Source organism: Clavelina lepadiformis, chromosome 3, assembly GCF_947623445.1.
Source record: "Clavelina lepadiformis chromosome 3, kaClaLepa1.1, whole genome shotgun sequence".
Classification (NCBI taxonomy): domain Eukaryota; kingdom Metazoa; phylum Chordata; class Ascidiacea; order Aplousobranchia; family Clavelinidae; genus Clavelina; species Clavelina lepadiformis.
This window is the reverse complement of record NC_135242.1, coordinates 25231975-25257265: the sequence shown is the minus strand read 5'-3', so window position 1 is coordinate 25257265 and position 25291 is coordinate 25231975. Positions and strand designations below refer to the sequence as shown.

Genomic DNA, 25291 nt, shown 5'->3' with positions numbered 1-25291 from the left:
ATAGAAAGTTTTGAACAAATCCACAAATATCTTCAAATTACTAACAGCAAGGTAACCCGCTGGCAAACTGGATATGTGGTAACCGCAAAATATTAATTTTACCACCACTCAGGTTAATTTACAGAAATAAAAATAACATGACTTATCAAAAAATTTTAAAACTAGTTATGAAGAATTTAAAAACGTAAATATAATTTTAACGTATTATGTTTTATAAATTAAAAAAATAATTGAATTCGTTTAGATTACTGTAGGTTTTAAAATCTTTCTCACACCTGTTGCAATCACATCGTTTCATGTGGACTTGAAACGGAAAAATTCCCCAACATGAAAGGCAGATAATGACGTTACAACGTGACATCGAGGAATGAATCTGACTGGGCTGACAAGATTTGTAGATTTGTGGTTCATTATCATTATATACAGATAAATAGTAAATCATAAATTGCTGTTGTTTTTTATATCTGTAAACACAGAAAAGCTTAGTATTTGCCTACGCAGGTTTATTGCCATTAAAATAAGATTCTTATAAAAAAAAATTATGTCTCTTGTACTTTTCACTCCGATTTAAAGGCCTGAATGAGAAGGAGGGAATAGTTATGAGGTAACAGAAAGGAAATTATGACTTAATAATCCCTCAATACTGGATCTTGATATGGAATTGCAAAAGCAAAGAGGACGCATAAAATTCACCAGTGCTTGCATTGGCACAGTGCCAGCTGGCAAATAAAACAATTAAAACCAGAGCAGGGTCAATTGCTCTTGTATAAAGAGCATCACTTGCTCCTCAATGATCAAAGCATCACTCATGTTTTCGCTCTTCTATAAAGAAAAGAGCTCTCTCATTTTGCTGGAAAATTTTCAGTAAAAAATAAGTTCGCTGAGGCTGAGGCGCCTTTTCGATCAATCGCATTCCGATAGTCTTAAAGCAGCCATTTTTTATTCACTGCATAAAATTATGGTCTTATTGCAGTGCAAAAACTTAAAAAATTTTAGTCCAATCATTTGTATACATTTTGTACGTTCGCAGCATTACAGTGAAGAGCGAATAACCCTTGAAAAGGAGCATGCTCGTGGTTCCGTTCCTACTTTAAAAAAGAAAGTCGTTCTCGAGATCACTCCTAAGAAAAAGGAGCTCTCCTGTCCAGCTCTGATTAAAACTAATTACATATGTAAATATAGCTCTAGGCGTACCTACCCTGTATACCCTAAGGAAATAGCCGAGTGGGCTCAGCGAAACCAAGCAGGTTGGTTTTTTTGATACCGTGTTTATTGCTCACCTGTCAAAAGTGTTAGAGTGATTCAAATCTCGACACAACTTCTCTGCTTTGTTGAAAGAATGTCAAGATTTAAAAGCAAAGGATGGATAGTTGCAATATCCCATGCGCACCAAGGTCAGTGATCTTCTTTATTGTCTTATACGGAGCATGAAGGTTCATATCCTGGTGATTGCTCCCGGTATACTGTGTTATGAAGCGTTGCACTGATGTGTTTATATTATTTTTCTTTCTGGTGGAAAGTCTAGAACATACCTTACATGCATAGCAAGTTGGGAAGTTTGCTGTGAAACAATGGCCATCAATTTTTACACGGCGTGCAGACTTTCTAACTTGGCATGCATAATACTCACCAAGGAGTGCGATGAATTTACACATTCACACCAATTTATATGCTAATAAATTAACCTAAATGTTAGAACACCGATGTATAATCAATCGGTTGAGTTAGTAAGTAAAGAATTGTGTGTTCAGAGGCTTGCGCTTGTAAAATAAAGAACAAACAAAATGAATCAATTTAGACCAACACATGCATAAAAGGTGCAGTTCCATGTTTGGTGATTTGACAATAATAGCGTGTTTATTGGCAACATTAATCACAAATAAAAGCATTGGATTAATGTTCCATTCAAAATGAAACATTTGCAAGCGGTAAGTTTTTAAACAGAAAACTATGGGTTGATGCACGTGATGATGAATCAAAGTTGTTGTTAAAATTGTGAAATGATTTTTTTCTTTGGCAGGATTTATATAGTTTAGTATCCAAATTCCCTATAAGCCATATGACTGTACAAAACATGCAGTGTGATGATATCCTGCTTATTTTGTGTTGGTGTTTCTGAACACATAATATCCATATTGCATTGTTGTTGGTTCCAAGTTGAAAATTATGAAAGCGATGAGAGGTTTCTTAGAGATTTTACCTCGTATAAGTTTGTGAGGTTTCGTTTAACTTCGAGCCAGAAGCCATGATTTATGTGATGTGTTGACTTTTTTTGTATTTTTAGGTCCTGTGGGTAACTTTATTCAAGACTTCCAGGAGAGGATTAGAAAAAGAATTATTAACCAAATAGAACGGACCCGGCAGTTGGGAGGAATCCGCGACGAAGATCTTGTCCTGGTGGAATATGCGGAACTAAAGGTGATTACAGGATGCCTTTATTTCAATTTTGGATTTTTATGCTGATTTCTTTCCACAGGATTTAGATCCGAAGCATTGGAAGGACCAGGACCACTACGCCGTGCTTGGGTTGCCGAAACTGAGACATCGAGCCACTCAGGACCAGATTAAATTTGCTTGTAAGGATTTTTAGTTTTAAAAATTGAATCGCCTTTCACAGAAGACTTACAATAAATGTTGCACGTCTTCGCTGTTCCATGACACAAACAACTTGTTTCAGATCGCAAAGCTGTCTTGAAGCACCACCCTGACAAGCGCCGAAGGCAGGGCGAGAAATGTGCGAATGAAAGCGACGATTACTTCACTTGCATCACGAGAGCATACGAGGTTCTAGGAACACTGGAGTCTCGTCGATCCTACGACAGCATCGACCCAATATTCGATGACGACATCCCGTCAGTGAATAAAAACTCGAGGTATTTTTCCAGTCTTTAAAGCATGTTGATAATTAATAACTGCATGAGTCATTAAAGTTGATGGCAAAACAATAACAATCAATTTATTTCTAAATTTGAGGTTTGGCCTCGCTCGGTAATTCATTCACTCACTTTCTCCACATACCTCGTCCATGGTCAGCCTTCACTATCTTTGCATAGTCTGCTCGATTACATGTTCCGTGACACTCCAAGTCTCTCCTGTTGCCTCTGCGCCACCAAATTTCTCATCATCTTCTACCACGGCAAATCTTTTCTCCACATAAACATCTTAACCAACTTTGTCCCATCATAACTGCCATACCTTCCACTTTCAATAACTTATTTTTCCGCATTCTCTCCCCAACCATCCATTCCGTCCTCTGTAGCCTTTCCCCCACATCCTTCGGGTTGAATAATTTGCACTTATTTTCAGGGAGAATTTCTTTCCCGTTTTCACGAGTGTCTTCGAGAGAAACTCGAGGTGGTCGTTGGAGGCAAACGTCCCACTGCTCGGTGATGAGTGGTCTTCCATTGAAGAGGTGGATCGCTTTTATAATTTCTGGTACAACTTCAATTCATGGAGGGAGTATTCTTACCTTGATGAGGAGAATAAAGAAAAAGCAGAAGAGTGGGTTATTAAATCACTGATCTGTCAAATCATATCATGTCGTATTATTTCGTAGTGACATTGATATGATGTTTATGGTTCAAAAGTGCTTACGAACGTCGTTGGATGGAAAAACAGAACCGAGCTGCGAGAGCGACGAGGAAAAAAGAAGAAAATCAAAGAATGCGCCAACTAGTGGACAACGCATATGCCTGTGATCCAAGAGTAAAGCGATTTAAAGATGCGGAGAAGAAAAAAAAGTAAAAAGTTTGTTAGCTACCTCACCTTGTCATGTGTGATATGTTTATGGTGTGTGCATTGCTCAGATATTGAGAGGAATGAACTTTGACCCCCACTGGGTTTCTTTCATTTGATCCTGATCATTTTTGCTCCAGGGAAGATGAGAAAGCAGCGAAAGTGGAGGCTCTGAGGAGAGCAAATGAAGAGAGAAAGGAGGAGGAGAGAAAAGTGAAAAAAAGAAAAGAAGAAGAGGAGCGAAGAGCAGAGGAAGAAATAAAAAAGAAACAAGCGGAGGCGAAAAAAGAGAAGGAGAAAGAGAAAAAACTTCTGAAAAAAGAGCGACAAAAATTAAAGACTTTTTGCAAAGTATTTTCGGTTTAATGCATAGTTGTGGCATTTGCACACTTATTTGGCCACGATAGTGTAAGCACTGCTCTGTGATGTGGGATCATTTTGATAAAAACCTTCCGAAATAATTCTGAAGCTATTACCAGGATTAAATTTCTCTGCTTCATAAAACTATTTTAGGAGAAGAACTATTTTCGCTCCAGCGAGTCGGAGAGACTCGAGTTGATACATCAGTTGAATCATCTCTGTGTCGACCTAGAACTGCTCCAGCTCCAACAACTGAATGAAAAGATTTCATCATCATCATTGGAAGAAGCGAGCCGCATCATTGAGGGGGAGGTAGGAAGTCCGGATCTGTGCTCGAGCTCGTCGGGGAATTTTACATTTTATTGTTGTAGCTCAACGATCTGAAGAAGAAAATTGACGAAGAAAAGCGAAAACACTTGGAGGTAGCGGCTGGTAAATCGAAAAGTGCAACAAACGGAAGCAAGGTGACCTGTGATTGGTCCTACGAGGATCTTCAACTTCTTGTTAAAGCCGTCAACTTATTTCCTGCTGGAACCACCGACAGGTGGGAGCTTCTGTGACTTGAAAAGCTTTGAAATATTTCAGCGCCTGTTGTTTGCCATGAAATCTTTCTTTCATTTGGCACCTCTCTCATCTACGAACCATGCAAATTACAAAGTAGTAATTAATTAATAAGTGGTAAATATTTGATCGGGTACACTTTTACCACTAGATGGCAGGTTGTTGCGAAGTACTTGAACACTCACTCGAGCTTGAAAGGTCGAAGCGGCAGGGAGTGCCTGGCTCGGGCGAAGAATTTGAAAGAATCCGACCTTAAAGCTGAGGCCAATCAAAAAGCTTTCGAGAAATATCAAGAGAAACATTCGGCTGAAGTTAAGACGTTGGGACCGAGTGATAATGACATCACAAAGAGATTTGGTACGTCATAAAACCTAAAATATTAACTTCATACAGAGGATAGTTGGTTAATTAGTCGCTTCGGCGTTCCTAGATGCATCGAAAACTTGGACCAGCGAGGAACAGAAGAGATTGGAGCAAGCTTTAAAAACTTATCCGACTTCGACCGAACAACGATGGGAGAAAATCGCTGAAGCCGTGACCGGGAGAAGCAAGAAGGAATGCATGCTGCGATATAAGGTCATCTATTATGTGATGTCTATCCCACTACATAGCCTCATGGTTATCGTCGTACCGGCTATGAGCGCAGGAGCTTAAATGATCTTATTTTTGCAGGAATTGGTCGAGATGGTCAAAGCGAAGAAAGCAATGAAGCAACAAGGAAAGAAATCTTGACCAGATATTTTAAATGAATTTTATCTAGAAAATTTGCGTAAAACTTTGCCACTAATACGCCGCCACTGTACGTTACTGGCTCCTCGAAAGTGTGGCGTATACTGTTGGATGGCTCTGGTGCCAATTTTGTGACCTTTGCGTAAGTCACTGTCTATGCAGTGCCTAGGTAATGAAAAGCACTTCCTTGCCAAGCCGCAAAAAGAAGAGAAACGAGCAATTGAACTTTCTCCAAATTTGTTGTTTATTGACAAATTGTAAACTTTAATAAATTACGATGACGCTTAAGGTTTGCTCAATAGGCCAGGTCAAGTTGAGGCGAGCTTTAGTAATGTTGTGTCGATGAAACGATTTTGCTCTTCGCTTCTTTCGTTGAAGCAGCCGCGAATGTCTATGGACGCTCCAATTTCTTCGACCAGTTAAGTGTCTTATTTCAGATAAACTTTACGTTGAACGAATACAACAGAGTTCGTGAAAAGCAGCGCTGTAATGACTCAAGTCACGTTTTTAAATGACTTGACTCGAGTCTCGGGAAAGTAACTTGACGCAAGTAATTAAATCTTAGTTGTTAATTTATTGACCAACTGAATTACAGATATTTGATTTCTTTGCAAACGATCAGTTAAACGTATAGTCACCGATACTTTGATGCCACCTCACCAAGGGTGTTTAGTTGTTTGTGTTCTATTTTTGACGATCAAACAATGCACTGTTATGACGCACATCCTACATCCGTGTGTAGTGCAATGCTGGAGCTTGTATAATATGGGAAGCAATGTTGCAGTCATTTTATCAGTAGTACGGTGTGGGTAGTCTATGACGCGTTCGATATGCTTTCATTCATTCATTCATACATAAGGGGGTTAGGAGTTTAGGGTTGCCATACCGTCCGGAAAATTCCGGACATGTCTGGAATGCAGGGTTAAATTTTGCGTCCGGGAGGAATTTAAAAAAATGCTCAAATGTCCGGAATTTTATGATGGGCGTTTTGGGGGAATTAGAATTGCAGGAATAATCCTGTAAATCAGGGGTGTCCAACACGTGGCACGCGACGTGTCTGACCTAGACCCTAGCCTAGAGATCACCAGAGGTCAAATCAGAAATAGCCTAGTCGCCCTAGTGAATTCACGACACTATGTTCAAAAATTCACTCCGGTATACAATGGATAGGCAAAGCATTGCTAGTGTGACGTCATATTGACAGACAATGTGTTCATACCTCATTTTTAAAAACCGCTAGTGGGCACTAAAGAGTGTCCGGATTTTAGGCCACGAAAATATGGTAACCCTAGGTTAGGTCAGTAGGTGAGGGAAGTGGACATGCTAGAAGCTGATTTTAGTCATTTAGGGTTTAAACTGAGTTTTAGATTACAAGGTAGATTTAGGTTTTTGTATTATAACGTTCACATTAGGTTAACGTTAGGCGGTAATATTGCCTTCTTCTCTGTACGTCAACCGCTTGGTCCGCAGCTTGACCGACTCCTTGATCGGGTCCACGCTTTGATGTCAACACTGGTTTAAGGCCGGTGATTGAGAGCGCCATTCTAATGAGGCATTTCGGAAGCTTGAGCCGGGATGGAACGAAACTTGCCAATTTATTCCAACCGTAACTCTCAGTAAACATTTTTAAACTTCGTTCACTCAAAGGAGATTTCCCTGAACAGAAAAGTGGTGAAAATGGGTCGAAATTAAAAAGTTAATTTTATGAAAGTTACAAAGTTACCGTCAACATCTTTAAAATTGCATTCATTGCCAAGCTCGTTGTTAGAAGAGTCTGTCCGGTCTTCTTCATGACGTTTATCTGAAATATTGCACATATGCTGTTAAGGGCTACATACGGTCACTATAGCTACTGATGTATATGATTTGTTATTATTTAAGGTTCTATTATGCTGTAATCAAACTGATTATTCCACATATCAAGTCATAATTTCTATTGGTGTGACCTCACTTCGCCACAACTAGGCTTTAGAAGTTAATGTTACAAGAACAACTTTACCTTAAGTTTTACCACAATTAAATGCTGCTCTTAATGGACCTTGTATGGTTTATACTTTGAAATTTGCGATTGAATGGTTTGATCTTTAAATGTTTCTTTGTGGTTTACCTTAAACCGACGTTGTTCACAAGGTCCCAAGTACCTAAGTCCTCGTCCCAAAAGCTGACTTCACAATTCGCAAAGACGAGCTATAAAGTTGTATCTTATTTAAGTTTCAAACGGCTAATTTTTAAGAATTTTTTTTCACAATCTTGGAGGACCAAAGCATAATGTTAAATCAGCCTTTAATGATAAGACCAGCTCGCCTCCACAGCAGCATAAACACTGTTGACCAGCAAGTCGAGTTGTCCGTTTTGTTCGGCAGAAATTGTCTCAAAAACTCTCCTCGTGTTTTCATCATTTCTGTGATCACATTCCACAGGGAAGATCCTGCCGCTATTTAGCCGGGGTGCCTGCGCAGCAAACAACAGAGTTTTATCAGATCTTGTTTCTGCCTTTTGTTAAATATCAAAGGTTTCATTTCACTGTTTGTGGCTTCGATGTTCCCATAAATTTCGTCTTAACTTGTTAATTTTTGTTCGCACTCATTCTACAAAAGTTTTAGGCAACCCTGGGCCGTAAGTGTGTCCTTGTTTATACTGTGTCTATGTTTTAATAAAGATCACCGAAAATGTTTTGAAACATAATTCTCTGATTGGTCATGTTTTAACAAAATTATGAATACAATGGTCTCGCAAGCCGCATTGTCGCCTCCATTACTTTAGCTTTCACCTCTGCTTGGACATCTTCCAATGTTGCCAACTCCCTCCCAGTAATATAACACGTCGCTCCATAACAAGCGAGTTGAAGCGCTGTGCCTCGGCCAACGCCCCTCGAAGCGCCAGTGACAAGACAAACTTTGTTGCTTAGATCAGGCATGATGGAAGATTCTGTGCATGTGCTACACATTTTGCCTGTCGCTTGTCAATTAGATGAAACATCGAAATGATATGAAAATGAAATTCAAAACAAAAATCGGATTTTATCAGTTTTATGGAAATTTTTTCAATTCGTGTTTTTAAATCAACTCACTCGCGTTCAGACGAGAAAAAACTTTACTGTATCCAGTTATGAATAATTATGGCTTTCTCCTGAATAATCAGTCGCGCTAACAAACCGACTTTGGGAGCTTTTTGGGCTGAAAACGACAGATTTTTAAAACCGTTGTAAAACGCAACAAACTGCCCAGGATGGGAAATACGTCTTCGCAGCGTCTATGCAGCAGAACGCCCAAACCTGGAATGTACTTGTTGCTGCTCACAGAAGCAGAGGAAAACGTTGGTAATCAACCCGTCATAATTAAAACTGAGGCTCGCAGCAATTTCACCAACTTACACAACAGACCAGGGATAAAAATGTACAGTAGCCTGGTGACATTAAATCGTAAAAAACTTAGTACTTCCGTCGAATTTAAGCCGAAAATTTAAATTTCTCGTTTTTGATATTTTTTTGTTTACCGTTTCGTCAGTGCTTATATCATGCGCGCTGTTTTTCAATTACTTAAGCCTTAATAATCGACGTCATACATTGAAAGCCGTATTTGTGCAGGTTGTCAGGTGGCCAATCGCTTTTAAAATAAAACACACAGGTCAGAGCACTCCTTATAATTATGACGTAATCAACCTCGGTTATTCGGCGTAAAGTGATTGCTGGTCAGTGTACACTGGGTGATGTGTCAGTGAATAAGATCTCATTCTACCGATCATAGAGTGCTGGTCCTGTTCTCGTCTATACAACCCTGGTTACTTCCAACCACAGAAATGAGCTTCAGCCTCCACAAGCTTCACTTTATTGAACCATCATTGCTATGTAGATGAATTTAACATCTTTGCAAACATTTTGTGAGGAAATTTCTTTCGTGCGCTGAATGGATTTATAACATTTGTTTGTTTATACAATTTTCCACAAATAATAATGTCCTGTACGAAGGTATGTCTCGAACAATAAACCTGACAAACATTCGGTTTTTATCAATTCATGCTCTGCTTGAACTGGAATGCGGTCGGATTTTGTCTTCGGGGCCAACTTAGTATAAGATTCATGACAAACGTCTACGCAGCGCTACATAGCGGATTGTTGATTTTTCTTTTTCAAACACTAAAGGAGACCTTTGCAATCTGACAACCAGGAAAGTGGGAGAAAGTTGAGCCTATACTAAACAGAAAATGGTTATTGGCTTATATGCGTCATCAAGGGCTTCTGAAAACCATTTTTGGCTCTTTTAAAGCAACTGGTGCTATACCTCTGTGTGTCAGTTAAAATTGAAATCCATTTTAAGAAATTATAATTCCAAATCAGGTTATGACGCTTCAAGTTGTTGTAGTTATAACTTGTAGTTGAACAAGTTGAACACACTGCCAAGTCGTAAAGTTGCAGCATCTAGCTGATTGTGGTCTAACGAAAATTATGAGTCTCCAAGGTCGTGTACATTTTTTACAATTAGAAAGTTTGATTGTTTGTGCTGATTTATTCTTGTCTGATTGCAGACATTTTCTTCGCAAACACTTCTGTTTAAATTCTTTTCGATTCGACTACAAATAAAAGGATACATTGATTAAGTTGTTTCTTCATTGGTTAAACACCGTAAAACATAACTTTGAGTATAGAGGCAACCAAAATATTAACGTCCTCTCGACTGGGTCATTTCAGAACAATAATGAATAATTCTGGATGCAACTATAAATAGCGGTGCAGCCTACAGCAGCTTTTTTCTTGGTTAGCAGGAAAACACGTCACAACGAAAAACACATACAAGCGAGCAGAGCTGCAGCTGCTGAAAACGTTTAACAGGAAATTGTTTGCAGGTCGCTGAAGGATTACGACTTGCGTTCTGGAGAAATTGTATTTTGCGAGTAATTACTAAAGTCACATAATTTTACTTGATATTCGTTTCACTGTTGGTTTGCAATTCTTCGTACCTCTATACTTCACAAGGCTATAAGCTTTGTCTTGTATCGTTATCTTACGTTGGGTTGTGGTCAAAAACTGGTCCTGATTGCTGTTGCAGCTTGCAGTTGAACAACCCAACCAACTTGCAGTAGCGAGCTATACAATTTTATTGAGAATTATCGGAATCGAAAAGATTCCCAGAAATATACAATAAAGCTCTTCAAGTTTCTCGAACACTGGCTTGTGTACACTACGTCGCCGCACCATGTTGAAGTGGTCGTAGGTTTGTTGATTCAACTCAGTCCTTGAAAATTCCTGTTCATCCATTCTCTCGCCGCCATCAAGAGTCTTCTTTTATTGTCAAGTACAAGTTGATTTGTATGACCTCACAATCGACGCCGTACGTGTCATACAAAACGTCAAATTAGCGAGGTGTTGTCGGTGATTGTTACTTAATCACTGACAATATTTTCCAACTTGGTAGGTTGGTTCATTCAGTTAATACTTGTGCACTTGTTTATGCAGCGAAACAGGAGCAAAGAGAGAATATAAAGTTACGCTCTGTTGCAGCAGCATTCAGTGGAAGTTTGAAGCTGACAAACCGCAAATGATCGAGATATTCACTGAATGCTCTTTTCTGTGCACGTTTGTGGCCTGATGCTCTATACGTCATAGAGATTCTTTTTATCACCCACAGGCATTCAACCCGATCACTCAAATAACGATATATTCCTGGTCAGTCTTTTCGTAACTTTCTTTCCACGAAGTTGCCGTGAATTAGAAGAAATACTTTTATCGATATTTACTGGTTAATAATTAACAGTAATGCTTCATACTGATAGACCGCCTCACATAGATTCGCTTGAATTCAAGAGGGGCTTGAATTTAATACAACGGGGCTTCTGATTTAATACAAAGTAATATCGGCAAAACCACATTTATGTTGACAATTAACATAAATTAACATTGACACTAACTAAATTTAATCATCTTTTGCAACAATACACTATTGTTATGTCACAAAGAAATGTCGGGTCGGATCATATCATTGGAAAGTGTTGAGTTAAATCTTCTCCACTTTAACAAACACCCCGTTATGCGGCGCCAAAGTTATTCCGGGTTCCATTTTAATATTTTCCTTTCCGGGTGGAAGTCGAAGTCGAAATCTTCTCAGGATGTGGCCAAATGTGACTTTGATTTGATTGAAGGCGAAGTTCTGACCAAGACAGTTTCTAAAAAATAATAAAATAATAGTTTTGTTGCTGTTCATTGCGAAAGGATAAAATATGCCGTGGTCTGAGTGAAAGTATTTTGGGTTTTCTCAAGTCTCTTCATAAACACCGAGCAAAGGAAATAATTTGTAATGTTACTGAGAGAAATGCACAAATCAACATCGTTATAAACTGTTTGGAGAACGAAATATAACAAAGCAAATTATGCCCTTGTCGCCCTGTAGGTCGTCCGCATAAAGGATTTTACATTATGCTAACTTATAATTGATATACTGACCTAGAACCTCCTGAGAATGGCAGATAAGCGAATGGAGATCTGCCTTTGCTTCGCTCGGGAGTGAAGCGGTCAGGATCGAACACCTGATGTGAAAGTAACTTTGGTCGTTTCCATTTATTTGAAATTGAAGCAGATACTACGAAGCTCATAATGAAAAGCGGCCTAGCTTGATTCGTGCAGGCTCACCTCAGGGGATTCCCAGAAGTCAGGATGGTGATGCAGAGCATAAAAATGGATTGCCACGCTCGTTCCTTTGTCAAGAGTGATTGTTTGAGGGGGATGGTACGGGTTTTTAAACGTCATATCTGACGTCAGAACGCGCCCAACGAATGACCCGACAGGATACAATCGGAGAGTCTCCTTCAGGCAACGACTTAGAATTTTCAACTTCAGGATGTCGTCCCTGGAAAGATAAATGAATTGCAATTCAAGGTTTTGGCTGTGACACGTGTCGCTGTCAAACCGACCTACGCTGTCTGTGGTTAATATACCGAGTCACAAATGACGTAAGGTACTTACGAAAGTATCTCTCCGTCACTTCCGCAAACCTCCGTCACTTCCGCTCGGCATTTTTCCTGCCAGTCCTGGTTCTTAGCAAGGAGATAGGAGAACCAGCTCATTGCTAAAAACAAAACGAATCAATTAAAAGAAATTTGTTCGTGCGTTTGTGATGTATTTGTGACGTGACGCCCGTGACGCTTTCTTTACTTTTTGAAATTGTTCCTTGTCCTGCCGAGAACATTGACTGAACTTCATCTATGATGTCACTTTCGCTCAAGCTCTGGCTCTCCTTGTCCTGGATAAAAGTATATTTGTGAGTTTATTTTTAACGTTCAAGGTCGTGGACATGATTTCAAGTTCACGGGCATTGTACTTTAAGATGTTTATGATTGCTAATACCTTGGTCTGAAAGAGAATATCGAGAAAATCGATTTGTTTGTTTTTTTTACCCCGAAACGAAAACTCGGCGCCGTCGTTTGTTGTAACAAAGACTTTCTCACTTTGTTCTTCACATTTGTCGAAAACTTGCTTTCGGTCGCGAATTATCTGAAATGTGTGTCCGAATAATCATCAATTATTACAAACAACGTTTTTAACTAGAACCTTTATCTAAGAAAAACCCTTCTGAAACCACTTTGTGTGATTATACATTTGTAAGATTCAGGCGCATAATGATATAATATAACGCATAATGCATAAGATTCTGTGACATAATAAACCACCTTTCTCACTGCATTGTGCACAGTGTTGCGAGCATCCAACATCGCTTTGCCCGTCTTTGTGAGAGCGAAGATCTTGTCGCTCCACATCAGGGGATTGTAGAATCGTTTTGCCGTGAGTTGAGAAATATCTTCAAGGGCCTTCGCGTATGGCATCGGGGTTCTGAAATGAAGCCAACTTTCCAGTTAACTCGCTACTTGTTCACCTCAAAGTCTACTTTCATAATAAAATCGACGCAGCTGATGCTCAAGATTTTTGGGAATTAATAACTTTTGCAAACTTCATGTTGTCAGGAATCCGAATGAAAAAAGACCCATATTATAAGGAACAGTTTCAATCGTGATGTTGCCTACCCGTTCTTATAAGCAGGCTGCGACATGACACATTGTGACAAGTTGCTGTAGGACAAAATGGCGAGTTGCTTGCAGATGTCACCGCTCTCTCCGCTCTCCGCCATTTTTTCGAGCCAGTCAGTCAACAGCGGAATCGATTCGTTGAATGTTTTGACGTAACTGATGACGAAATAAACCTCATTGTTGAAAAATAATAACCGTTAACGTTTGATTAATTTTGGGATGAGATGAAAAACTCTCGGACTCACGATTTTAAAACCGCAAAATGAAAGACCGGAGTAAGCAGATGTCGATGTCGTTGCCATTTCTTTCCCGAACTTGTGATCAGGGCATCGCCATGAAACGGTCTCATTATAATATCGTAGCTGGACCCCTTCGGTACTAAAATTATTGTCAGTTATACAACCCAGTTATTTCTGTCTTAAGTTAATTGAGTTCTACTGAACTCGAGATCTTAACTCTACATGATCATTACAATGTTGCATTAAGCAGCATAAAAGCTATTGACCTTAGTTCTTCCTTGCTCTTTCAGTCTACAAAGCAATCGGAAGTTTATACATTCATTGTATAAGTCTTAGATTTACTTTTATCAATCTTAACAAGTCCTATGATATCTCTCACTTACACGGACTTGTTAATATCTGCCTGACAATATCCGGATGATGGACATGGACCGATCTCCAAAACCAACTCAAATGATAACAAAACATCAATGGAAAGTCTTTCATCATTTCCACCCTCTTCTTGAAGCCCTCGTGACTATGAGGGAACTGATAACAAATAGTGAGATTAAAAAGTCACCAATGAGTCAGGTGAAACAGTCAAAAGTCAGTGCTCGACACCAGAATGTAAAAGGTTAAAGGTTAAAAGGTTACAACTTACCAACCGACTGTGACCAAACAGCCAGTGCGGTTCGGGTGATGGGACGGTTTTTGACAACTTCCTTTGGGCGTTAAAGAAACTAAACATTGGAACGACGACAGATTTAACTAACTTTACCAATACAAGTGCTATGATGACGTCATTGAACAAAGTTCCGCTCATCCAACCGGGCTGTAACAGAACTGAAGTGACCGCCATGTTGGATCAAACGTGTATCGGGAGTTTGAAAAACGTCTGCAGCAGAGATGGTCGTGGATTGTCGAAGAAGAGATTTCAAAAATATTTCAACCACGAAACTTTTATAAAATTTTATTACAACGTTTCTATAAAATTTGAATATATTCGATGTCAATCCTGCTCCAATGTTGCTGATTTCTATATTTAGACCTCAAACTAAAAATTTGAACCAAAATAAAAAATGCAACTTTTTAGACTTAAAAACTTTAAAATCTATAAATCTTTCGGAACAGTTGTATTAAAGTTTATACCAGTTTCTACTTTTAAATGTGTTTTATACATTTTTGAAATGTGTTCTTTCTAAGAACTTGTCAAAAATCTAGATTGATGCTAAAAAGTAAAAACTGACATCAGCATAAAAAACAAAATGGCGTCGACCAAACCTCTGCTTTCGAATCTGGGTTAATTCCATTTCACGTGAACCTGGGCCCTTTATATAATCATCTGCACACAAGCTGTGGCGCGTTCACTTACAGGAAAACAATCTTTCCCGGAAGTTAAAAATGTACTGAGTAGCCCGCGACCACTTGTTGGGGATTGAACATTAACGTATTTACAATGACTGACCCAAGTCAAGTCAAGTCAATTGATATTCAAAGTCAAACAGAAAGCAAAAATATCAACAATATTCTGTCAACCAGAAACGTTGATGCTTATTAACAAATTTGCTCCGTCTGTTCGCGTCGGGCACGTTCGTGGAAAAATAAATTCATTTCGAGTCATAATTCGATGTTTTCGGACCAATAAATACGGTAAAGATTTGGAAACTAAATCCTCATAAATATGGAAAAAGCAGTAAAATTAAACCAGGAATGCACAAGGTGGGAAACGGAAGGTTTATAAATATTCTGCAAAATGTTCATGATTCCATTTTCTTTTCTTCACCCAGCGGTGACACGTCATAGGTGACGAATTACCTCAACCCCAAGCGTTATCTTGACATGAAATGCTGGCAACCCAGCCACTATTTGTACATCACGGACAGCAAAGTTCCTGTGTAATTGTAAACTAAGCAAAGTTCTAACAAAGTGGTGATTTAGTTTCTTGTCGCAGAAAGTAATAAACGCATTGCGGCCGACATCGTTCCAGCAACACTTTTCTAGAGTAAACACTGAAAGTAATTCTCGAATAACAAACATCCAGCCCTGGTTTTCTTGTAATTCCCTCAAAGTTCTTCTTATTTTTATTGTGGCCACGCTTGAGTAAACACGACAGGTCGTATGATTTCACATCCAACCAATCATCGACGAACGAACCATAGACGTCATCACCGATTACAATAAACCAGCACAAATAACTATCAGCTTGGTGACGAAGCATTTCAAAAACGATAAGATTTTTCCGAAAACATCAACAAATTATTTCCACTTTCACGAACCCTTTGTGGCTGGCAGCAACGTTTGCGCAGTAAATTGCTGTTGTTCTTTTTAAATATCAGTTGTGCGCTGGAATCACAGAAAGTTATCCAAATGTAACCCGGTTTGCTTCAGTCGGTTTACACACGCATTTAACTCATCTACACAGTTCAACACAGTAAGTTTTTATCTGTCAGAGTTGAAGGTGTAAAAGAGAAATAGGTGAATAATAAATTTACCTTTTGTTTGATTATGATGGATTTTTCCTAAAATTAAATTTGTTCTAGAAATTCTCATCATCAAACTTATTTTAATCTTGGCGTCAAATTAAACAATTAATTTAGGCGCACATTGTGCTGGTCCTGGACATCGTTCAAGAAACACTGTGTAGTTATTTGGGCGCTAGCGCTTTAACACACTCCAGTCCGCATTTTTCACGTCGATTACTCAATCACGGCGGCTGTGTATAAGCGGGAAACGTTCGATTCGTTGAATGATTTATTCATTGATAAGTGCCCGGACATCGCTAGTCGCCTACGAGCCAACAGCCGTGAACCCGAAAGACGACAACATGCCCGGCACACGCCCACTACCGGTTGCAAGATAACGTTTGTTGGAAAAAACACAGGACAACAGGGCTTGGAAATTTTTTTTATGTATTTGTCACCACAATTATGCGCATTAAGATATCACGCATTACGCATTACGCAAGGAAAAGGACACTGTTATTTATATACAGACAAAAATTCTATTAAAATTAACGACAACAACATGAGCTGAAAACCAAAACGTTTCTCAATTTTTGGAGAGACTTCTCGAAAGGGCGTCTCTATACAAGATGTCTAACAGACGTAGAAACTACAACTGTGATATTGCTAAATAAAAGGCGCAAAACACAATAAAAACATTTCTCTGCAAATGGATTTGATATCTGCCGCTCTCTAACGGTCTCTTTGACAAACTTTTCATGGACACTTTTGGCTAACGACGTTGCAACCGGTTGTTCACTTGCATTTCACTGACGTCAATTAGTGAAAGTTGTTAAAATATTTTTACAAATTTTTGCATCACACGGAAATCTCTGGACTAAAGACATATTTTGAAAAGTCATAAATTACTCCATGCCTTTCCATTTTAATACTTAATATTGAACTATATTTTCATGTCAAACAAGGATGACAACAAACTGTAAATCTTATTATCTGGGAGTTTGACTCAAGATTCCTGAGATGTTCAACTCATCACACTGAAGAACACGTGCTCGTTGTAGTATTGTAAATATTTACAAACGTCACAAATGGGTGGAAGAACAACAATAGAAATAGAATGTGCAGCGTGTGAAGGAAGGTTCAAATTATCAAAACAGGGAAATATTTAACCCAAATAAGTTACATTGAAACAAAAGCAAAATTTTTTATCCGAGGAAAAATACATTTAACACGAGTATTATCGCTTGTGGAAAGCAGTCCGACGAAAAATATCGAACACAGAAAAAAGTGTAATAACGTGTTTGTGACCATAAGCCACGTCAGTTTTGGATGGCAGCCAACTACACGGTTTCGATGGCCTTGTCTTCGCAATAAGTTAAATCGGATTTAATTTCAACTTTTTCGTAAACATTCGAATCTTGGTCGTCGTACGTCATGCCGCCATTTTGTTCCCCAAGGTTGATTGCTTCTGTCATATTTTCCTGAAAAGTTTTAAAATAACTTGTTTCATCTAAATTTAAAAATTTCGACAAGATTATCGAAAACTAGTTCTTTGTAGAGCAGACAAATTAAGGAAAATATTGTGAACTCGTTCAAAGATCGGTAGGTTGTTGAATCAATCTTGGATGATGACGTTGCTGGACATTACGTAATAACTCATCCCAGCTAAAATCAACGCTTTATCATTCCTTAGCCTTGTTAAGAAGCCTAAGAGCAAAATTGATTGAAATGCTCACAGTGTTGACGGAGTAGATCTCTGATGGAAGTGGCCTTATCATGACCTCGCATCCTTCCTCCAATCTCCTGAAGGTGAACCAGGAGATGAGAGCCAGGATGAAGAGCTCGTAGATGAACAAGTAGTTGTGGAGCACTGTGACATGGATAGAAATTTGTTTAAAGAAAATGCTGATGATGAAAACGTCATGACGTGAAAGTCAACGAAATAACGAGAGTCGGAAAATTAACGTTTAAACAGGATTTCAACGTCACAGACATTGCGTCACAGACTAAATTGTTTGTGGTCGCCATAAACAGAAATGCATGAAAGGCTGATCGCAAATTGTTTTATGGAAAACATTGTAAAGTATTAACCAGAACTTTAAACAAAAATTTTACAAAAAGATTTAATTACCTCAGAAACGATTTACATTTTTAAGCTTTGCCGTTAAATCTGCGCCCAGGTGTGTTTACCCATAACAGGCCTATCCCAAAAATCAACAATGGGCGTTGTTGGCTACAAAATTGTTATAATTTCATTCTTCAACTAATTTATATCCTGTTAAACCTGCGCCACCACGAGCTCTTCTCTTCAAAGAGTGCAGTAAAAATTTAAACACCGCGACCTGATTCAACTGTGAAGTTAATTTCTTTTGTAAATAAAAACCTTTCTAAGAACCACACCGTGTTACATGTCACTCGTCATGCTGCTTTTACGAGCGATGAAGTAAAAAGTCTTTTGGTATTCGCAAGGCCAACAAGAGCTCATGTTCTGAGCATAATTCTGGTAACTCGTATACGTTTTTATGACGACAAATGACATCACAATCTTTTGACGCTGTATCGCGTTGGGGATTTTATTGCATTGTCAACAGCGTATGCGAGAGGTTGGAACAGTTCAAAGGAATTCAAGGTATAAAGAAGGCGATAAAATAACTCATTAAAATATCGAATTTTGAGTTCCACTGATCGCAACTTTGTTATAAAAAAGTTGTTTCGAAAAGAAACTGTTTGTTTTTTGTATCTGTTAATTTTTTTATCAGGTTGATTTTTGCAGCGTCGCTGGTTAACTTAAGATTAAACATATTTTAAAACAAAAAAATATTTTTATACAATATTTGTTGAAAAATGTTCACTTACGGAAATCTATTTGCCGGTCGGGGTAGGGGAAGCCGCACGATAATCCATTGAACCTCAGCATTACACCGACTATGAAGCTCTGGATAGTCTTAAAGGCGACAACTAATTGGATCGGAGAAAATTTGGCTGTGAAAGAAAAGTTTTGCGGGATAAGAATCAAAAAATTACTGCAATGAGTGAGCACGAGAAATATGGTCACAAACGTCTTTCTCATAACTTAATCGTTGCCTTTGGTTACTGGGATTATTATCGCCAAAGTAAACACGGTTAAGGAGAACCCTAGATAGGAATACTCAATATCCACCAGTTTTATTAATGTAAGTGTTTAGCAGAAAAAATATTAACCGAGCAAGTCTACAGCATTAAGAACAAATGTGTTTTACACAGTTGCATTTTCATTAAAACAAACTCACATCTTATGTGGTATTGTTGAAGGGAATATTTCGACGCCCAACTCAGCACTCGAAATCCGTACAAACACACGAAGCTTGAACAAGTAATCATCCAACCGACCACGGTTAATCCAAAGCCCTTTACAAGTGATTACAATCATGTTAAAATTTCAAGTTTCAGATTATGACGTATGACGACGTACTATGACGTATGACGTATGACGGATGACGGACGTTTTAAAATTTCTTTCAAGCTTACCGCAGCTCTGGCCGTGGCCGGGTCTTGAAGTAATCCCTCCGAGGAGATGACAGTCTGAATGAAATAACCAGCCGGAGCAATGATTACGACTTGGTAGACTAGCCACTGAAGAATGTTGATGCGACGTCTGAAAACAATAAAATTGTCTTCGTCACAATCTTATCCTTTATCTTCACCATGGTTCAAGCATAAGCAGACGACATTTAGTATAAAGTATTGGCGAGGTCAAAGGTGACAAACTCACAAGCTCATTGGCTGGTTGTGACAACAACAGACAAAGCAGCAAGGGAAGGGGTTGGCTGATACGATGCGGTCCCCCTTCAAAGCGTTTTCCATCTGCTGCTTGCCACCGTACAAGTGTAAGATCAGCATGAAGAATTTCTTTAGAGCGATCGAGTAGTAGCTGAAACAAATGTTTGAAGAGGAAATGGAAAACATCCAACAATCATCAAACAATAATATTAAAATGTAATAACAATAAAAATGAAACTAAATATAGAAAATACTCACAAGCCGGCGGCGAAATCAATCACAGCCGATGCTCGAGGGATAAAGATTCCCAGCAAGGAAAGCAAACTCAAAACCTGAAAAATATCAGAAATGTTTTCCAAATCTCAATATCTGTGATTTAAGTCCGATCTTTGAGTGATCAATTTAACATAATTAATCGTGTGGTGTTGACTTAAAATTTGCATTGATAAGCTTCAAATATATACCCACCGGATAAACTCCAAGGACCCATATGGTGTAGACTGTACGCTTCCAATGTAAAGAATTCTTGACGTGAAAAATGACTTCTTCGATGAATATGATTACCATGACAACGACCAAAGCGATAGGAAAATACATTTGCACTTGCATGCCGATGCCCGATGCTAAAAAGTGTTTCCACTTGTCAAATCTTGTTTTATTTTGTGTAACCAGTTCATATTGTCTACGTCATCCACTACAGAGCTTTCAGATTTCAATGTTTAAAACAAAATTTAATTCACAAAAACAGTAAGAAAATTTACCGTTTATCATCCGCAGTAAATCGGCCGCCGATGAACTTTGTGACCTGGGATCACACGTCCATGTGAAGATTGTCGATTCGTTCGACGATTCCATGATGGTCGTGTTTTCCATTCTTTCTCGAATAACACTTTTTCAGAAGTAAATAAATAACGAAACGATTTCAGCGATGTTAGCTTTGACTGTTCTGTTCAATGCTGCTTCAACAGGACTGAATCGACTTCAACCCAACAAAACCTTTATAACGGAATAAGATCTTTTACGATTTGGAAAGTCAGATCACGAAAATAACGACAAATTTATCTTTGAATATAGGTTGTTAAAGCTTCGGCATTCACCGACTTTTAACAATGCGCAATAAAACCACTCACACAATCCTTTAACAATAGGAGGCTGTGATGTAACACTACAGTCAATTATCGTTAAATAACTTCGACTTCTCTGTTTGTTGAGTGATTCTTTTCGCCGACCATTAACACCGTGCTAGGTTTAAATTTTGGTCGAAATCTTTTCTACAATGCCGATGTTTTATCTGCTTCGACGTAAAATGGGTTCCTTCTGGTGATTCAAATGAAAAAACAAACACTTTGGTGAAATGATTCAAACGCTTTCAAATGGGTTCAGAAAAGTTTAAAGTCTTCAGTCATGCTTTGAGTGGGAATCCCCCTTGTGTGAGTGTTTGCACGTTCACGTCATTCGTGAAATAACTTGTAACCAAGCATGACAAAAATGACCACACTGGGGCAAAGTGTATTGCACCACATATGTACCACATCGTGTATTTTCGAAGTTTACTGTCTTGTTGCTTCCCTAATCAGCTGATTCGACTAGAATTCCGTTCATGAGATGTGGAATGTTGTGATTGCAACCTTCCACACAAGCGTAACCCAACAAATGTTTTGACGCGTTTGTTTCCAAATAACTTTTGCGAATCCATTTAGGAGTTATTTTAAAGTTAGGATAAACACCAACTTGTTTTAAAAAGACTATAAAAACTTTGTAGATCAAAGAAGTTGTAAACATTATATAAAACTTATATAGTTCGATTTCAGGAAATACCGCTAAGTTATGGCAAAGTTAGTAAAAAGGTTTAGTGCAAACATTTTCGAGAACAACGACCCGACCTTTTGCAAACTCATGCCTCACGAAGCAGCTGACCTCACACGGTGTTTGTTTATAGATTAACTTGGTCTGTAGATGGCGCCCTGTTGTTTATGTTGGAACCTGCAAAGCTCAAAGCAAGCTACATTATATAGACACGCACAAACAAGCAAGCATTTTATTACTGTGGTATCATTAAGGAAATCTTCAGCGACTGGAAAGATAAAGTTCGTCCAAACACGTGTCGGTGTCAAAGACAGCAGATCTTTTGTGAACAAAAACTTTAGCCACGTCACATAGTTTTCAGATCAGACAGACAGACAGACGGACGGACGGACGGACGGACGGACGGACAGACAGACAGATGCAGATAATAAGTTTCACTTTTAACTATAAAGAAATCCTTCAGTTTACTAAATTAACTAATTGTGTAATTTCAAATTTGCAGTATCAATAACCACCGCATTAACAATCTGCATGCGCAAAAAATAAAATCGAAAATTGTTGACTAAACGCTTCTAGCTTAGCAGATTTTCTGGAAGTTAACTACGATTATTTACTAGGAGAGTCGCACATGCTGGCAAGCAACTACAAATCGTACGATGCAAGCAAATGCACTGTAAGCACACGGACACGAACAACCACGCTGTTCGTTTGAAAACTGATGCACAATTTTGCACAAATTAAACCGAGCAGACGTTGATGATTCAACGACTCCAGTGATTTTCACTTCACCGGCGCAGGTCGAAAAAGCGAGCCCACTTTGTCGATGGTGACGTCGTGAACGGCAACGTGTTCAGCTCCAGGAAGTCCTTTGAGAACTGAAGCAAGAAACTCTTTGGTGTGAACTTCCTTGATGAGAACGCAGAGGAATCCGCCTCCACCCGCCCCTACCAAGGCTTGCCCTAAAGCGTATGGAGCCATGGCTTCGATTATTCTGGCGCATCTTTGCGGCTCGCATCCAAATGTGATTGACTTTTTATGGCTCTAGTTGTCGTTGATGTGACGACCTATGGCGAGTAAGTCCTCCCTCTTGAAGGATTCTGCGCATAGCTCTACGCTTTCTTTCATACCTCGGAAGCTACTTCTGGTTGTTTGCTGTAATAATTCCCTATCACATTCTGAAACAAGTTTTCTTCTAATCTTGGTTGACCGACGTAGACGAGCTTCATACGATCTCCAAATCTGTCATAGAATCCGCCAGATGGAACCAGAGTTTCAGTGGTGACTCTGAGAGGTAGTTTTGCCTTTGACCTTCCAACCTTGACCCCTCCGAGCAAACTCCTGACCGCATCCTTCCATCCTCCCCCACTAGTGAGCATCTGCTCCACCAACAACACCGAGTGGATCATTGAAGAAGAGTCCAGCATCACACCGAGAGCTCTGTACAAGACTTTCAACACAGCACCAGCGAGAACCCCACTCGCACCGAGACCTGAAGCTTGCGGCAGTCTGCACCAGGTTTGAAGCTCAAAGCCCGCGTTTTACCTACTTGCAAGTTGTTCCTCCAAGGACGCTTTCGAGTCTAGATCCACCAGCTTTGAATCCACCTTTGAAATCCAGAAATCCAGCTTTGAATCCACCGTGCATGAACAATGCACGCTTAAAGCAGCACTGTTTGTTCGTACGGTTTGGAATATTCTCGAAGATGATTCAGATTGGTGCACTCTGTCACGTACCTGGTGACCTCATCATGGTCGAGTACAGTGAGGAGAATCTTGGGATTTTTAATCTTGCGGGTTCTTGCTCTGATAGGTCTTTCTCCGTCCACCAGCGCAGCGGCATTCACAACAAAACCGCCTATTTTGTAACAAACAGGAGGAAGGTCAGTCCAGGTGCCCGATATATTACCGCTGGCCGGGCATTCAGCAATACACCACTTGTAACTTTTCATGGGTTGACACAGTTCCGGGTTGACAAAATTCCTTAACGCTAGATACCTACAGCTTTTCGTGTGAGAATTTGTGCAGCGGTTTGATAATGACTCGCTGCTCTGATAAGCGCATCTGGTCGATCCTTGTCCCTTATATTGGTAAGTGCCTTTACACCTGTCTCCATGTCTCCCTTCCCAATCAGCTCTATTCCTTGTCAGCATTAGCAGCAGATCCACTTTGTTTCATTAAACCTACTTTGCTTCCGGCCATGACACGCGGCGAATCTGCAACGCACGAGAACACGCGAGTTGCAGTGGGAGGTCGGCTGATAGCGACATCGTCAAGAATACACAAGAGCGTGTGATGTCTGCTCGCGAGCACAAACATTCTGCAAAGACGCAAAATGTTGATTTCCATGTTTTCCACAAACATCGTTTCCAGCTGTTTGCTGGCAATGGCAAAGAATAATGACCGGCGATGCTCGAACTGAGCTCGACAATTTGCGTTTTCCAACAACTGACAAAATGAAGAATGCGAGCAATCCACCCAGAAAACATTTTTCTCGTTGTCGAGAAGTTGTTTCAAGTCCTGATGTTCGGGCGAAGTATTCTGCTGCATGTCACCGTCGGAACGGATCCTCGTGTACAGACGATCTTGTCCTGATACGTTCAAATCCAACGAAATTCCAACGACAACGCTGTTGTCTGGCACCGCGGTGTTAATCAACTTGCCTGTGGCTTCTTTCAAGCCGTAGATGAAGCAGCCGTTGCCGATCGAAACATTTCCACTTACATGGCTGTAAGCTATAGTGGCGCCGCCTCCTACACGAGCGCCGCGTTCGATTATTGTGTTAATCATCAGAACGTTTTCACCGATTATGCCACCACTTTCAACGTGACTATAGACCACGTCGCTTGACTTGAAACCAGGTATTGGAAGGAATTCCCGAAGCATTTGGTAATATTCAGCGGCGGATTGCTCTACTCCCAAGTCACCGCACTTCGCGCTTTCCACAATTAAAGCTTTCAGCTTCAAGTCACGAAAACGCTTCCAAAGTACAGACCGAGCATATTGCGGTGCGCCTACGTCTCGCTGTTCACATTGAAGCTTCATTTTTTCAAGATAAAATGCCGGGCTTTGATGCTTTAGAAATCTTTCTTTTGTGACGTTTCCAGCCATGGCAAGCAGAATATCTCCATAATTCATTTTCATCATTTGGTTACATTATTACGGCACGTTTTAAGCTTTTGTGCTTTGTTGCTTTTTTCTGCTCATTGTTTGAAGGTGGACTTGTTATTTTATGACGTTATAATGGTTAGCATTTTAATTTTCGTACCATTCAAGTCATTCACTTAGAATGATAATTTTGTGATATATTTTATCTTTTTATATAAAAAGAAAAACAAACTTACAAAACACAAACGTATTTACGACCAAAACTTCTTAACAAGTTAGTCGGAAAGTCGTCGTTCCATCATAAGTCGATCATCACATTCACTTGGAACCATATTATCAGCACGGCCATTGCAGGTTTTCAGGGTTTCTCTCTTTGTGTTGGACCTCAGTTCGTCAAAGTTCTGCGTTTCGAACTCCGAGCTATCGTACAATGATGAACTTCTTATTTTATGTAATCGCACCGTATTTGTCAATTAGAGTGTTGTCTTTCTTGTAGCGTTCATTCTAGATTTTGGTTGGACAATATAGTAACAAGTTATGACGT

General features: G+C 39.4%; 4 protein-coding genes and 1 long non-coding RNA gene across 6 annotated transcripts in view; 1 reads left to right on the top strand and 4 right to left on the bottom strand.

The window, feature by feature from the left end:
- The first annotated feature begins 1015 nt into the window (after positions 1–1015).
- On the top strand, positions 1016–5673 carry LOC143450210 (dnaJ homolog subfamily C member 2-like). Of its 2 annotated transcripts, XM_076950659.1 has the most exons (13): positions 1016–1247; positions 1339–1394; positions 2285–2418; positions 2477–2576; positions 2678–2873; positions 3307–3501; positions 3588–3740; positions 3876–4086; positions 4249–4407; positions 4467–4639; positions 4808–5013; positions 5087–5232; positions 5329–5673. In XM_076950659.1, the coding sequence occupies exons 2-13, from the start codon at positions 1340–1342 to the stop codon at positions 5386–5388; spliced, it is 1788 nt and encodes a 595-aa protein (XP_076806774.1). In that variant the 5' UTR covers positions 1016–1247; position 1339; the 3' UTR covers positions 5389–5673. The 2 variants fall into 2 exon arrangements, with proteins under 2 accessions (XP_076806774.1, XP_076806773.1); XM_076950658.1 differs by having other exon boundaries at positions 1016–1394.
- Positions 5674–6793: 1120 nt separating this feature from the next.
- Positions 6794–25291, bottom strand: part of LOC143449894 (dehydrogenase/reductase SDR family member 1-like) — a 77241-nt gene continuing 58743 nt past the window's right edge. Inside the window, exon 9 of the mRNA XM_076950222.1 lies at positions 6794–7041. Coding sequence (XP_076806337.1) covers positions 6794–7041 — 248 coding nt within the window. The remainder of the gene's footprint in view (positions 7042–25291) is intronic.
- LOC143448514 (cytochrome P450 4X1-like) lies at positions 11214–12690 on the bottom strand. The gene is made up of 6 exons (XM_076948293.1): positions 12685–12690; positions 12530–12617; positions 12341–12443; positions 12008–12224; positions 11822–11904; positions 11214–11544 (listed from the first exon to the last, which is right to left on the bottom strand). Exons 1-6 carry the CDS (start codon positions 12688–12690, stop codon positions 11376–11378), a joined length of 666 nt encoding a protein of 221 aa, XP_076804408.1. The 3' UTR covers positions 11214–11375.
- On the bottom strand, positions 13402–14160 carry LOC143450628 (uncharacterized). The gene is made up of 3 exons (XR_013114751.1): positions 14021–14160; positions 13644–13776; positions 13402–13554 (listed from the first exon to the last, which is right to left on the bottom strand). It is a non-coding gene; the product is annotated as an uncharacterized LOC143450628 (long non-coding RNA).
- Positions 17122–20845, bottom strand: LOC143449519 (organic solute transporter subunit alpha-like). The gene is made up of 9 exons (XM_076949753.1): positions 20599–20845; positions 20306–20460; positions 20096–20169; positions 19830–19988; positions 19586–19712; positions 19348–19465; positions 18935–19060; positions 17815–17948; positions 17122–17559 (listed from the first exon to the last, which is right to left on the bottom strand). The coding sequence occupies exons 1-9, from the start codon at positions 20708–20710 to the stop codon at positions 17419–17421; spliced, it is 1146 nt and encodes a 381-aa protein (XP_076805868.1). The 5' UTR covers positions 20711–20845; the 3' UTR covers positions 17122–17418.